Source organism: Cervus canadensis, chromosome 1 (genome assembly GCF_019320065.1).
Source record: "Cervus canadensis isolate Bull #8, Minnesota chromosome 1, ASM1932006v1, whole genome shotgun sequence".
NCBI classification, from domain to species: domain Eukaryota; kingdom Metazoa; phylum Chordata; class Mammalia; order Artiodactyla; family Cervidae; genus Cervus; species Cervus canadensis.
In genome coordinates this window covers 101,508,962-101,523,239 of record NC_057386.1, presented here as the reverse complement: position 1 = coordinate 101,523,239, position 14,278 = coordinate 101,508,962, and the positions used below count along the sequence as shown (strand labels likewise).

The 14,278-nt window shown below is 53.1% G+C and overlaps 1 protein-coding gene across 1 annotated transcript in view; it reads right to left on the bottom strand.

The window, feature by feature from the left end:
- GALNT9 (polypeptide N-acetylgalactosaminyltransferase 9) overlaps positions 1-13,661 on the bottom strand; it is a 119,721-nt gene extending 106,060 nt beyond the window's left edge. The window contains exon 1 of the mRNA XM_043488527.1: positions 12,962-13,661. Within this exon, the coding sequence (XP_043344462.1) occupies positions 12,962-13,202 (241 nt within the window). The 5' untranslated portion in view covers positions 13,203-13,661. The remainder of the gene's footprint in view (positions 1-12,961) is intronic.
- Between the last annotated feature and the right edge of the window lie 617 nt (positions 13,662-14,278).

Here is a 14,278-nt window from a genome sequence, read left to right as displayed (position 1 = left end):
AAATGCTCAGAGGAAGGCACCCAACCTCCAAGCTTTGGGCACCCCCTCCTATGCTCTGCACAACAGATCATGTTCTGTGAATAAAGCATTAATTGGATTAAGCCATCTCCCTGATCCCACCTCTTCAACTTCCCGTGGACATCATGGGGCCTTGTGTTTTTCTGCAGGGGTGGGGCTGTATAAGAAAGAGAACCACAGGGCTGGTGGTGGGCAAGGGGAGGTCAGAGAAACTGTGGACAAGCAGAAACCAGGGCTGGTGCTGAGCCAGAACCACATGTCAGGCATTACCCCCACAAGCTAACCTGCTTCCTCCACTTACTTCTCACAATAAAACCAAGAGATAATTACTACTTCATCCCATTTTACAGGTGAGGAAACTGAGGAGCAAGGCTGTGAAGGAAGCTGCACAAGGCTGCAAGGAGCAGGGCTGCTCACCTGGGTGTTTTGACTCCGCAAGTCACATTGTGGCTGCAAGGCTCTGCCCCCATCAAGGAAGATATAAGCTTATTTGCTTCCCTGTGTCCACTGCAAAGTGCTCAAGCACACAGAATATTAACACATTTTCCACAATATGCTCAAATAGTGTGAAAATAGTCCCAGGCACTTTCTGTTATTGTCTTTCTCTGGAATAAAATTGAAGCTTGCTGGGTTTCAGATGAGGGCTGCACATAGAACCGATTTGACTTAACTATTCTGTTAAAAGTAAAAGTAGTCCTTTTTGCTTGAGCAGGAGGTATTAGTCCTCACCACTGAGCTCGCTAAGTTGATGTCTTCCCAGCTCATCGTTGGGGAGACGGCGCAGGGCAGGGACCTTGGCATCAATGTGCCTGGGTCCCAGTCCCACTGCTGCTAGTAGGGGCTGACCTTGGTTGGCCATGGTCTCATCAGCGAATTGAAGACAGAGAGATATTGTCTCCTGCACAGGCTGCTCTGAGTACCAAGCATGGTCACAGACCTCAAACCCATAGCATGGTGCGTCCACCTTGGTTATTGTTACCACCAGGTGAGTGCAAAGCATCTCAGAACAATGCCAACCGATGGCTAGGACTCAACACTGGAGCTGTGGGCAATCTCTGTCCTGGGGTCTCCCCCAGAAATGTGAAGCCTGGGAAGGGGGTTTCAGGGTGTGGGAGGAGAACATCCCTTCACCCGAGAACGCTCTCCAAGAGGTGGCAACATCTTCAGGGTGGAGGCGAAGGATGGTGGGGGTGACAGTGCCAGAGAGGAAGGGGTGTCCAAGATGAGAATCCCGGAGGAGGTACAGCTGGCCGGGCAGCCCCCCACCAGTGCCCACTCACCCTTGGAGCCAGATGGATCTTTCCCAAACTTGCCCCCTGCTCCCCAGAAAAGGCCTGGGGATGAACCACCCTTGAGGGGAACAAGGGGGGAGGAGATCAGCTCCCCTCTTGGCTGGGAGGTGACAAGGCCCCTCTCTACCCAGGCCCTTGCAGCCCCCAGGCCTTTAGCGGCCTCTCCCAGGCTCCTACCTGTCCTGTGAGGGGTTCCCAACCCCACCGACTCAGTGTTCCTATTCACAACACACATCTGTAGTGGCCCCTATTCTGAAATAGGATGTAGATAATACATAACCAGACATATACTTTCTTTTTAAAAACCCATTTACTAGTACATGTGTGCTAAGTCACTCCAGTCGTGTCCGACTCTGCAACCCTATGGACCATAGTCTGCCAGGCTCTTTTGTCCATGGGATTCTCCAGGCAAGAATACTGGAGTGGGTTGCCCTGCCCTTCTCCAGGGGATCTTCCCAACCCAGGGATCGAAACCTCAACTGATAACTTAATTTGCTGCCTCTCTGAGAAAAGGAAAAAAAGAGAACACCCCAGCTTCCACCCCACCCTGCTAGCTCACCTACTGCCCCTCTACCTCAGAAGCAGGAGCAGAAGGGGCTGTCCGAGGTGCTGGCCAGGCCCCAGCTCCTGAACTGGGGTGCCACCCTCTCACGGGCTCCAGGATGGGCTCCAGGACCCCATCCTTCCCTCTCACCTAATTCTTATCTTAGAAATAACACCCTCTGTCAGCCCCATCTCCCTCTCCAGGACCAACCCTCATCTCATCCTCCTTCACAGGACTGGTTCTCAGTTGGGGGAGGAGATGCCCCCCGGGGAAATTTGACAGTACTTCTCCATGTCTCACATTGCATGGGAGTCCCACCACCAACAGTCATCCAGCCCCAACATCCACAGTGTTTTGCAGAAGGGCCCCATGTCTGCCACTTCCAACTTCACCCCCAACCTGCATCTAAGCTGACTTTGTCCAGGTCACCCCCACCCTTGGAGCAGCAGTCAGCCCTCAGGGCTTGTGGAGTGTGACCCATCAAAGCACTCAGCAGTGCTGGTCCCTTTGACTCCCGGGATCAGATGCTGGCCTGTCCGCCTCTCTTCTGGCTACTCCTCATCTCCTGGGAGTATCCCAGCTCAGCCAACCTATCTCTTCCCCTGCACTCACTCCCTGGTCTGGGGAGTCCATGCACAGCAACAAAAAGATCCTGCATGCCACATCTAAGATCCCATGCAGTCAAATAAATAAATACTTTTTTTAAAAAAAAAAAGTTGTATGTTGAAGACCTAACTTCAATGTGACTGTACCTGGAGAGGGACTTAGGGGAGTAATTAAGATTAAATGAGGTCACTGGGGGACCCCAAACCAATAGGACTGTGGCCTTACAGAGGGAGAGACACCAGAAATGCTCGTGCACACAGGAGAAGCCATCCGCAAGCCAGGAGGGAGGCCTCATCAGAAACCAGCCATACCAGCACCTCGATCTTGGTTTTCCAGCCTTCAGAATTGTGAGACAACAAATTTCTGTGGTTTAAGCCCTCCGGGTGTGGTACTTTGTTACAGCAGCCGGAGCAGACTCATACAGCTCCCACTGTGAGTTACTCCCTTCCTGAGGCCTTCTCTGGACACCTCATGGAGATGCCAGTGTCTCTCCCCTGACACTTTATCCTCCTGCCTTATTTTGCCCCCTAGCATGTCTCCATGTTCAGTAGTCTGTTCAGTTTGCTCACTGCAATTGGCAGAATCACGGACCCCAAAGGTGTTCACATCCCAGCCCCCAGAACCTGGGAATATGTTAGGTTACATGGCAGAGAGAATTAAATGTGTTCATCAGCTGAGTGAACTGGATTATCCAGTGGGCCTCTGTGATCATAAGGACCCTTAAAGGTGGAAGAGGGAGGTGAAGAGGAGAGTGGGGGTTGGAATGTGACTTTGGGAGAATGGCACAAAGGGCGAAACGCCACTGGATTCGGAGATGGAGGCCGGATGCGGGTGCAGGATATGGGTGCTGAACCCCCAGGAAAGGCAAGAACACAGTCAAGAAAAGGCTTCTCTCAGAGCCTCCACAGGGCACCCTCCCCAGGAGACCCATGTCAGCCTTTGACCTGCAGGAGCCTGAGAAGAAGGCATTCAGCACACACCTCTAAACACGTTATGTTCTCAGACCAGGACGTCTGCAAGAACCAGCGCTCCTACAAATCCCATGATCTTCCTGTAAATAGTACAACTACACTGCACTCCAGTATCAAAAGCATTAACTCGTTACATATAAATGTCTAAAATATATAACTATTTTGGTAACTTCCTATTGAAATTTCTTCCATTTTTTAAGAAATACACTTAGAAGCTCATGAACCAGCTGTGGCCTGAGCCTCTCAACCTCCAGGAGGTCCCGTCTGGCAAGTCAGTCCACACACAAGTGGGACCATCAGGACCTCCCCTCGTCCCAGCCATTATTCCCCCCGTACCAGCCCTGTGTCTGGCTCTGGGCACACGCTGCCCCTCTAGCCTTGAAATCAAGCCTCACTTTTAATCAGGGTGGAAAACTCAGGGAGGAGGAAGGGGTTTACTTTGGGCCAGCCAGGAGGCTACTGGAGTGGCTACCAGGGCCGGGACCCAACAGAGGCAGGGCACCTGTAGATCTTACTTCTCTGGCACACTGCCAGGCCTGGGGTGGCATATTAAGAGCCATTGTACTTGGGCTCATTTACTTAAAAATAAAACCCAGCAGCTGAGGTTTCTGAGCAGGGCGCCCCTCTGCAGGACCAGAGGGTCTCTGCCTTGAGCCAGGCCAGACATGTATGGCAGGATTGCCTGCCAAGGTGGATCACCCCTGTGAAGCAAGGAAGGGTGGGGGGTGCTGGGGAGTGGCCTGGGGGTGTGGTCACTGCTGCTGCCTCCTTCTCAGGACCCAAGAGTCAGGGCCACATCTGCACAAGTGGGTTATTTTATTTTTATTTATGTTTTATCAGACTCGGAGCTTCGGAAAGCCTTGGCAAGAGCACAGATCCAGAGTCTAGCATCTCCCTTCATCAGTTCTGAGGCCATCAATCCACAACCCCAGGGGAGGCCACTTTCCAAGACCAGGTGCTATAGCCTGGAGTCTCAAGGATCATCCATGACAGCAATCCCACACTGGTTTTTCCTCCAACCTTCCTGCAGTATCCATGTCTCTGTAGACCACTCAATTCATGTTGCTTAATAGCTTCCTTTAAACTGATGCACGTTTGAATTAAGTGAATTTGCTTCTTAAATAAGTGATGTATTGATACGCAAGATAGGAGATCTCTATCCTTTGCCCAAAATGTTAATCAATAGAAAATGAAACAGCATTGGGCTATTAAAGTCTAGCTGGATACACAGCCAGCCAAGGATACTGAGCCTGAGGGTGAGTCTAAAGGTAGATAGGCAAGTTCAGAGCATGCAAGAGGCATGTTGCCATTGAATTGAGACTGTCTTGGTACAGTCAGCAAGGTCAACAGAGGATGGATGGGGGACGGCCCTCAGGATGGCACTCTTCCTGTGCCCAGCAGGATCCTGAGCTTTCGGCAGTGTGGGCTTAGCATCACACTGGACACAGGGATGACCGCTTTCATTCAAGCCAACTCTTTTTGCCTCTACAAGGTTCTGCTGAGGTTGGTGTTTCCATCATCCCCACTTTACAGATGACGAGACTGAGACTAGAGGGGGTGACTGACTCCTGAGAAGTGGAGCCAGGTATGAACCCAGCCAGCCAACCCCCATGTTCTAGACAGAAGGCAGGGATCTCCGCGGGAGTTTTCCTAACCCCAGGGGACACTCAACAATGCCTGGACATTTCTTGTGCCGCAGCTGCAGGTGGGAGTGGAGAGGACTACTTGTATCTAGTGGGTGGAGGCCAGAGATGCTGCTCAACAGTTTACCAGCACCCTATCACCATGTGCAAAGATTACCTGGCCCAGATATCAACAGCAATATGTTGAGAAGCCCTGACTGGGGACCCCAAGGCAGGTCACAGGCTGAGCAGGCATAGAATCAAGACTGTCCCAACCCTCGGGTGGCTGGAGAGATCATGTGCTGTCACCCCCTGTGGGTCTCATTTCGGTCCCAGAGATCTGAGTGAGATCATAAATGTGCTTTAAAAATCCAACCAGCTAGATGGAGGCACAGACGTCCGTGGTCGCAGATGAAGTCCAAGCATTCCTGGCACACAGGACATTTATAATGTATGAGCATACCTTCCTAAGAGCACGGTCCCATGTCCTCCCTGATGGTCACACACCACTCTCCTCCTTCATGGCATTCTCCACTCACCTAGGTTGGGAAGATCCCCTGGAGGAGGGCATGGCAACCCACTCCAGTATCCTTGCCTGGAGAATCCCCATGGACAGAGGAGACTGGCGGGCTACAGTCCAAGGGGTCACAGAGAGTCAGACTGAGCGACTAAGCACAGAACCAATCACATGGGGCTGGCCCCTGCCCAGATGCCCTTCCCCGATCCCCTCACAGCTCACTCACATCTGAGTTCAATCATCATAGAGGAGCTCCCCACCTACCCTCGGTGTCAGGGTCCCAGCACACATGGCCACTGTGGTCCTCTGGTGGTCAGAACTCAGGGCATCATGGTTACACTCCCTCTGGAGGCCCCAGGAAAGGGTCCTTCCTGCCTATTCCAGCCTCTGGAGTTGCTGGCATCCTCAGAGTCCTTGGCTTATAGACACATCATCCCAGTCTCTACCTCTGCCTTCTATGTTTTACATCTGTGTCCCTCTTCCTCTCAGAAGGACATTATTGTTCTTCTAAATCACTGGACCAGGGCCCACCCTACTCCAGTACAACCTCATCTACATATATCTGCAAACAGGGTTACATTCTGAGATTCCTGGAGGACATGAATCTGGGGAAATGCTATTCAAGCCACACCCCATCTAAAGTGGGACCTCGTCCCACCCACCCACTCTCCGTCACTCTTCCTCTTGGTGGCCTTTCTTTCTGTCTGGAGTTGCCCTGTTCACACCACTCGTTGCTCACCTGCCTCCCTCCTAGGACGTCAGCCCTGAGAGGCAGGGACCTGCATCTCCTTTGCTCCCGCACCCTGACTCAGCATCAGGAACACGAGGAGTGAATGATAAGGATAAGGAGATACTGCCTTCATTCCAGAGAACAAGAGAGCTTCAGCCTGCAGCGCAGTTTCCAAGGACCCATCTCACCATGAATCGGCCTCTCCCCATCCCTCCTATGACAGCTGGCTATCCTCCCTTCGAGAGTACCTGTGCTTTATGAGCGCAGAATAGAAAAGCTGACCAAAGAGCAGAAAAGCTGTTCCAAGAGCTGGATCCCAGGCGGGAATGTCCCCAGTGGGACATGGGATATGGAAGTGATTAGAGACTTATTTTTGTCGAGTTACCAGTCAACGAAGGATAAACTGTCCTTTCAGAAAATAGTGCCGCACCTCTGAAATATGCAAATTGCTGAGCTGAATTGTAAATGCAATCACTCAGCCCCAGCAGGCTCCCAAGGTGGGGGCCACGGTCGGCCTGAGTTATTCCTAGAAGCAGGGGCCCCTGCTGGATCTACAGAGTCTTTGGATAGAGCCAGCCCTTCCAGAATGAGGTCTGCTCCTCCCAAGGGAATTGCATGAGGGGTGTTTATCTCAGGGTGAAGCACTCCTGCCTTTCATCGCCCCAGATGCCAAAGCCCAGGACTGCACAGCGCTAACCTCGGTGACCGGAAGTGGCTTCGGGTGTTCTGACATGGGTGGTTGGTGGTTGGATGGGGTCACAGCTAGACCAGCAGGCAGAGGAGCACTGGCAAAGAAGGGGGAAAAAAGCAAAACCAACATGCTGTTAATCTCAGGGTGAGTGAAATGTAATTGCAGGCAGCTCCCATGTAGGAGAACGGGAAAAGCCATTCATGTCAAAAGCTCCCCCCGCTGCCCGTGGTTGTGTAAAAGCCTGAGCTCTGGTTGGGAGCACCATTTTTTCACTTTCTGTAGTAAATCAACAACAGTGGGGGATGTGAGACAGATGCAGGGGGAGAGGCCAGCCAATTAATGACCTCAGGCTGGGGCCGGGGTGGGGGCAGAAATGGCCAACCAATTAATTGCTGCCATTCTGAAGCAAAACCTGCCAGGACCCGTGATTAAATCCTGAACGAATGGCAACTATTTCTCTGGCCACGGTGGCTTTGACTGCTGGGATCAGCAATGCAGGACGTTTTAACTCATAAAGCAGATTCAAGGAAGATGGAGGAGATTGATGAACTCGAGCTGGAAGGGCCCGGGAACCAGCGGGGAGCTACTTCTAGAATTAAAATTCACAATGACTAGGGAAATCTTTCTGATGAAACACACATGCCCTGCAAGTGGAATATCTTAGGCATCTTCAAAATGGAGCTGCTCGTGAATAAGAAGGGCTTGAAAACCCCTCTTGAGAAGTCAGCACCTTGACTGGGCCAGGCATACCATAGAGGTGAGGAGTGGTCCAGAGGGGCAACCAGCCCCTCAGTGTCCCCAGGAACCTTCCAGGCCCCTCTCAGACACCCATGCCCGCCCCTCCTCCACCAAGCTCTCCTGCAGGCTCCACCGACCTGCGGCATTCATCCTTTGGTCACTTGAAGGGCACTGATCGGGCATCCACCCCATGCCAGGGTTTGAGGCACTTGCTGTCCTCATGTGGCTTGTGCTCTCATGTGATATTTGAATTCCCACACCAGGTGGGGACTGTTTGGACACCTCCCCAAATTCAGCTTCCCAGCTGTGACACCTGCCCACCGCCAAAGCAAGCACCGCAGTGCAGAAAAGACAGCTCCACACAGAGGGGTTTGTTCCCCCTGCAGCCCGAGGGGCCAAGGCAAACACAGGGTGACCACCTGGCGTTCTCTCCATCCTCCTCCTTCTCGCCCCTCCCCAGGCACCTCCTGGTCTCAACTCCAAAATTCTTCGATTACTAAAACTCAGGGTGGGGACTTCCCTGTCAGTTCAGTAGTGAAGACTTTGCCTTCCAATGCAGAGGGTGTGGGTTCAATCCCTGGCCGGGGAGCTGAGATCCAATGGAGGAGAACAGAAAAAGAGATTCAAGTCAAACACCCCCCTTCACTCCTCATGGCCAAAAAAGCAGAAGGTAAAACAGAAGCAATATTGTAACAAATTCAATAAAGACTTAAAAACCAAAAACCACTCATGGTGCTCAGACTATTATTAGGATTTCAGCTTCCTGATCTGGGCTCCCTGCAGTGGATGCAGCCTCAGGGACAAGTGCCCCTTAGCAACCTGACAGCCACTTCACCACTCTTCCCACCCAATTCATCCCCCGATCACATCCCCTTAAGCAATACTCTGCTACAGACCTGGGCTTCCCAAAGTGTACAGTCAAAATCCTGGGAGGGGGACAGGATTGTTGGCAGAAAACGAACACAGCCTTAAATAACATTGACTCACACTGTAAGACTTATCCCCTCTTAAAGGCTGTCTCAATCCCCTGATTTCTTCAAGGAGAAAGTCTTGGTTTCATGCCAATATATCCCCCACACTTGAGAATCTCCCTTTTAACAAAGAGAGGGCAGGTTTCTGGCTCAAAGCCTCTGCTGACAGCCCTATCACACTGGAATTAAAGAGCATGATTTTGTTTTCATTACATTCATTCACCTAGTCCCCTCCTGCTTACGGGTACGGTGGTGATTTGCAAATGTCTTTTAAAATAAATTTATTCTAAACAAAAACAATCAATCGTTTAGAGAAAGATCCACTCACTCTCTCATCCAACAAATATTTCTGGAGCATGAACTGTGTGCAAGGTACCACCCAAGACCCTTGGTATTAGAACTGTGAATAAAACAGACAAAAATCCCCACCCTCAGATGAACAATGGAACAGGTGTGATGCACAATTATGGCAAAACCCGGTACCAGTCTTATGTGAATTTCTTCAGTTTGAGAGAGCAGGGCCAGCAAGTACCTCTCCCCAGTGGAGGGGAAGTGGTGCTGGCAGAGCTGGTGGGAGGCAGTCCACACCCAAGAGGTACAAGGCCATCACCCGATAGACCACAACTGGACCTTCTGTTCTTTTAACTTGAACTTTTGATAAGTGCAGAAGTGTAGATCATTCTAAAGCAAGTATGCTTCTAGCAGCTTCCACAACTAACTTCCTAAACAACCTTGAGTAAGCCCTGCTGTCTCACTGGCCCTCAGCTTTTCCATCTGTACAATGGACACATGGCTTTGACCTCTGATTGTGACAGACTTGGGCTGGTTAGAGGGTCAAGTTAGGGGGAATTAACACACATGTGTCTGAATTTTAAAAAGCAGCCAACCAACCCAAATGGAAACCTCCCCCTCCCATCCCCAGTTCGAATTCAGCCTCTGCTCCTAAGGGATCATAGAAGGCAGAAGGGTTTGAACATATGACCAACTGAATGGGATTCCCTCTCCCTCCTCACTGAGCTTAAAGTGAAATTGAAAGTTGGTTCCTCAGTCCTGTCTGACTCTTTGCCACCCCATGGACTGTAGCCCACCAGGCTCCACTGTCCATAGAATTCTCCAGGCAAGTATACTGGAGTGGGTAGCCATTCCTTTTTCCAAGGATCTTCTCAACCCAGGGACTGAATCCAGGCCTTCTGTATTGCAAGCAGACTCTTTGCTGCCTGGGCCACCAGGGAAGCCCACTGAGCTTAGAGGCTCTCCAATTCCACCTTCATAAGACTCTCTGTGCCAGTTGCAGGCATGAAACCAGGGATGCTGTACTTGATATCCAGTTTAAGATATTTGGAAGGATGATTTTTGCCTATAAACATTTTTTCTTGCCTTGAGCACTAAACTTAGAAGCAAACTCTCATGTACATACAGCATATGACTACACTGCATTTCCTTAAAGAAAATCTGACCCCCACCCCCAGCCAGGTCCTGTGAATTTGAATCTACACACACCATTAATAAGTCTTTGCTGAGTCAACAAGACATTTCAAGTAAAGGGCACTGGACCAGCTAAAGAGAGGCTGTGTGGGGTGTTGAGGAGGATGCTCTGCTTCTAGGCCCTGCTCCCCAGGGACAATCTTTCCTCCCCACCAGCTCCTTCAAGCCAGGAGAAGTGTTTCTAGGAAGCAGTCAAGGCAAAGGAATAAATCAATATAAGCATTAAATCAATTTTGTTGGGGTTTCTCCCTCTCCTTTCTAAACTCAGCTGAATTAGTATTGAATAGAAGCTCCTAGGAATCCATATCCTATTTCTTGGATCTAAAACACAACAGACACTAATGTAAAGGGCTGTGGCTTGCTTGCCTCCTCTGGGAAGCACTGTCCTTGATGTTCTTCAAAATCCTTTAACAGAGGAATCTGTGCCAGTTTGAAGGGTGAGCACTGGCCTCAAAGGGCTTCTTGTGAACAAAGGTCAACCCCATTCCTACACTGTCCTCTCCTTAGGGACCGACCTGGGCTGAGTGCTAGATTGGGGCTCTCTTGTCATATCCAGAAACAAATAGTGAATGACCCCTGGGTAAGACGCTATGCTGGGCACATGGTCTGAGATGGGGATGCAAGATAAAGAGTGGGAGTGGCGGGAGAGACAGAACAGAGATTGGAGAGAGACAGAACAGTTGGGGTAAGGGAGGGTAAAGATAGAAGAGAGCAAAATTGATAGGAGGAAGAGATTTGGTAAAGGGATGAGGGAAAAAATATTTTTAAAAGGAAAAAGGGGTGGGAAGAGGAGTAGGAAGAGAGAAGGGGGGAGGGAGGAGAAAGAAGCCAGGAGAAGGGAAGGGGAGAGGCTGGGGTGGGCCTGGGAATGACACTCCACTTTCCCAAAACACTTCATCATCTCCCATCAGGGTCGAGAAAGTCGGTCAAAGGTACTGGCTTTTTCTGCCTCCAAGAATCCCGGCTCCTTCTCACCTTGATGTGCGGGAGCGGGGAGAACGGCTCTCAGCGCTGAGCTGGCCGTCAGGATGTTACACAACCCAACGTGCTGCCAATGTTTTTATATAATCCTCTACTTCTCCCCATAAAACAGACCATAACACCCTGGCAAACACACTTCAATAAAGCTGTGTGCTATTACCGGGGCACACCGCCTTCCTGGAGATGAATCACCACCGGAATGGTCAAGTGACAACTGAACTAAACTTTTCTCCCTTCATGGTTTCAGCTGAATAGGGAAGATCAGAAAAGCTGAGCAGCCCACCAGAACTACCTCCAGACAAAAACCCAGGAGTTTAGGGGTGGCGAGAAGGCAATTGGGAAGTCAGAGGATGTGCTAGAGGGCGGGCATGGCTGCAGACAGCTCCCGTATCCCGGGCATCACCAAGCCTCGGGTTCAGAGCCACTGCTCCAAGGCCGGCTGGGCATCCAGAAGGAAATCCCAAGAGGACCTTCACATCGGACTGAGTGACGTGTGGAACAGGCCCCGTCTATGCAAGCTGGCTCCCAGACAGCTCCTGCTGGAGCCTGTTACTGACGCTTCCTAAAGAGCATTGCCAGGGGCTGCTGGTGCAGAAACCAGAATAGCACAGGACAGAAGGGGAAAGCCTACTAATGAGGTAAACATAAACTTTCCTCTTTCCTCCTTGCACACTGGCACAGAGTAAGCCCAGGGAGCAGCAGTTGCTTTTCTCTGCTCTGCTGCAACCCAATGTGGAAAAGTACCCCTCCTCCCCCACCACCTGGCTCCACATTGGCCCTGACCCTCCTTGACTCCCACACTGACCCTCAGGGTGACTCACATCCGCTTGGGATGAAACAAGGAACCCACTTCCAGGAGCCATTTCCTGTAGAAGCTTCCAAGGACTGCAGGTTCCCAGGCACCACGGCCCAGGGCCCATTTAGGTAATTAATATCTGCCAAGCCCCTGCCAGGACCTAGACTCTATTGGTCCATGAGTCACAGGTTCACAGCCTCATACTCAGCCCACAGTATTTGGTTGATTGAGTCCTGAGCATCCCCAGGATAGGGAACTGAACAGCTCCAGTGGTTGGGGCGTAACTCTTTGCAGCCCCCGTGGATTGTAGCCCACCAGGCTCCTCTGTCCATGGAATTCTCTTGGCAAGAATACTGGAGTGGGTTGCCATTCCCTTCTCCAGGGGATCTTCCCAACCCAGGCATTGAACCCAGGTCTCCTACATTGCAGGCAGATTCTTTACTGTCTGAGCTACCAGGAAAGCCCACTTTTCTCCATCAACATCTAAAGAACACCTCTGATGGGCAGCATGGCCATCCTGCCTCTCTCCATTTCTTCCTTAGGAGAGAGGAGTGAGTCTGGGATCAGTCCTGATGGCCCCACAGCTCCTGAAGCAGCACGGCAGACTCCCTTGCTTTTGGAACTGAGCACTGCCTGCTCTTAACACGGGTCCTACAATCTCTAGAAGTTCTCTCAGTTCCTCGGGGAACAAGGTGGAGTCCCTTCATGCGTACTGGTGGGTTGGGGTACTCAAGTGTCCTCTGGTCACGTAAGTGTCTGTGTAGTCACTCAGGCCAGCACCCTCAGCTACACAGAGCCTGTATTCCCATCTGCCTTCTACCTGACTCACTCCCCAAGTAACAGGAAATCGATCCTAGCCCTGGTTGGCCACCAGATCCCTGGGGTCCTCACAGGTTGTAGCGCCAGGGACACAGTTAAGCGTCCCAACCCGGGAACAATTTTTCCGCAACCCACTCTGCCCAGCCTCTTTGTCCTGAGAGGGGCGCTGGCTCAGCTCACCATTCAGCTGGTTGTAGACTACCTCCTCCAGGTGGTCGAGGCGCTGCAGGATGGCTTCGCGCTCCGCCAGCGCGCCCACCTTGGCGTGCCGGCTGCGCACCCGGCGGTCGGCGCTGCGAACGATCTGCACCAGCCCCTCTGAGCGGTCCTGCAGGCGGCAGTACACGGAGAAGAGGATGATGCCCACGAACACCAGGATGTTGACCGTCAGCAAAGTTTTGATCTTCCTGGCCACCGCCATGAACGCGGTTGGAAGCTGGGGGCTGCCTCACCCGCGGGGCATCCCCGTGGGCCCGGTGGCCACAGGAGCCTCCGCCTGGCCCGCTGCTTCGGGGACCATGAGCCAGCCCAGCTCACCGCGGGCTGCGGGCTGGGAGCCGCGGGCCGGGAGCCGCTGGCAGGGGCTGCAGGCGGATGCTGCGGGAGGGCTGCGCGCTCTGCCGCCCGTGCCCGGGAGCTGTCCCTTCAGCACCACCCGCGCCCTCTCAGCGCGCCCCTCTGCCTCCCGGGTTCCCCACGCGCAGGGGCTGCCCGGGGCCGTGGGCGCAGGGCGCACTCGGCATCCTCCTCAGAGGGGCGCGGCCCCCTCTCAGGGGCGGCGGGGAGGGCCTCGGGGCCCGGAGAAGAGAGGGAGGCGCGGGCCGGCAGGCGCTCGGCTGGTGTGCGGCTCCTGCCCGCCCCGCAGCCACGGCGCCGGTGCGGAGTGACGCGGCCGCCCAGCTCATCAGCATGCACGCGGGGCCCCGTGCCCGCCCCCGCAGGCCCGCCCCTTCGGGACCGCCCCCTCAGGGACCACCCCCACCCCACCCCACCCCACCCGGTGGGGTGCAAGGTCTGGCGCGCGCTCTTGGCGCCCGAACAGGGTGGGGCGGGGCGGGGCCTCGCGTTCCGGGGACCCAGACCAAGGGCGTCCCGGCGGGTGCGGCCGGGCGGAGCGCGCGAACAATCTCTCCACACGCCCCCTCCCCAAACTTGACCTCCGGAAGCAGGATCTTGGGGAGTGAGTGTCTGGTCAAAGCGGTGTAGTCTGCGTGGATGAGCAGGGGTAGGTGGGCGGGAAGGGTCTTTGTGAGAAGGAGGGGGGACAGTAGGGTCAAAGCCTCCTTGGTGGTTTGTCTCTCCCTTCCCTCATTCAAACTGAATCAACTCCCGGCCTCCCTCCCCTTCCCTCTCTGCAGGGCAGAGGGCTGGGAAGAGCTGAGTCCAAGGACTGGTGCACTGGGCTTGAGAGTCCGTGGTACCCAGGGACACCCAGGCAGAACCGCAAAACCCACCGGGGGGACGGGGGACGCGCAGGCTCTTGGGCGTCGGGTGCTG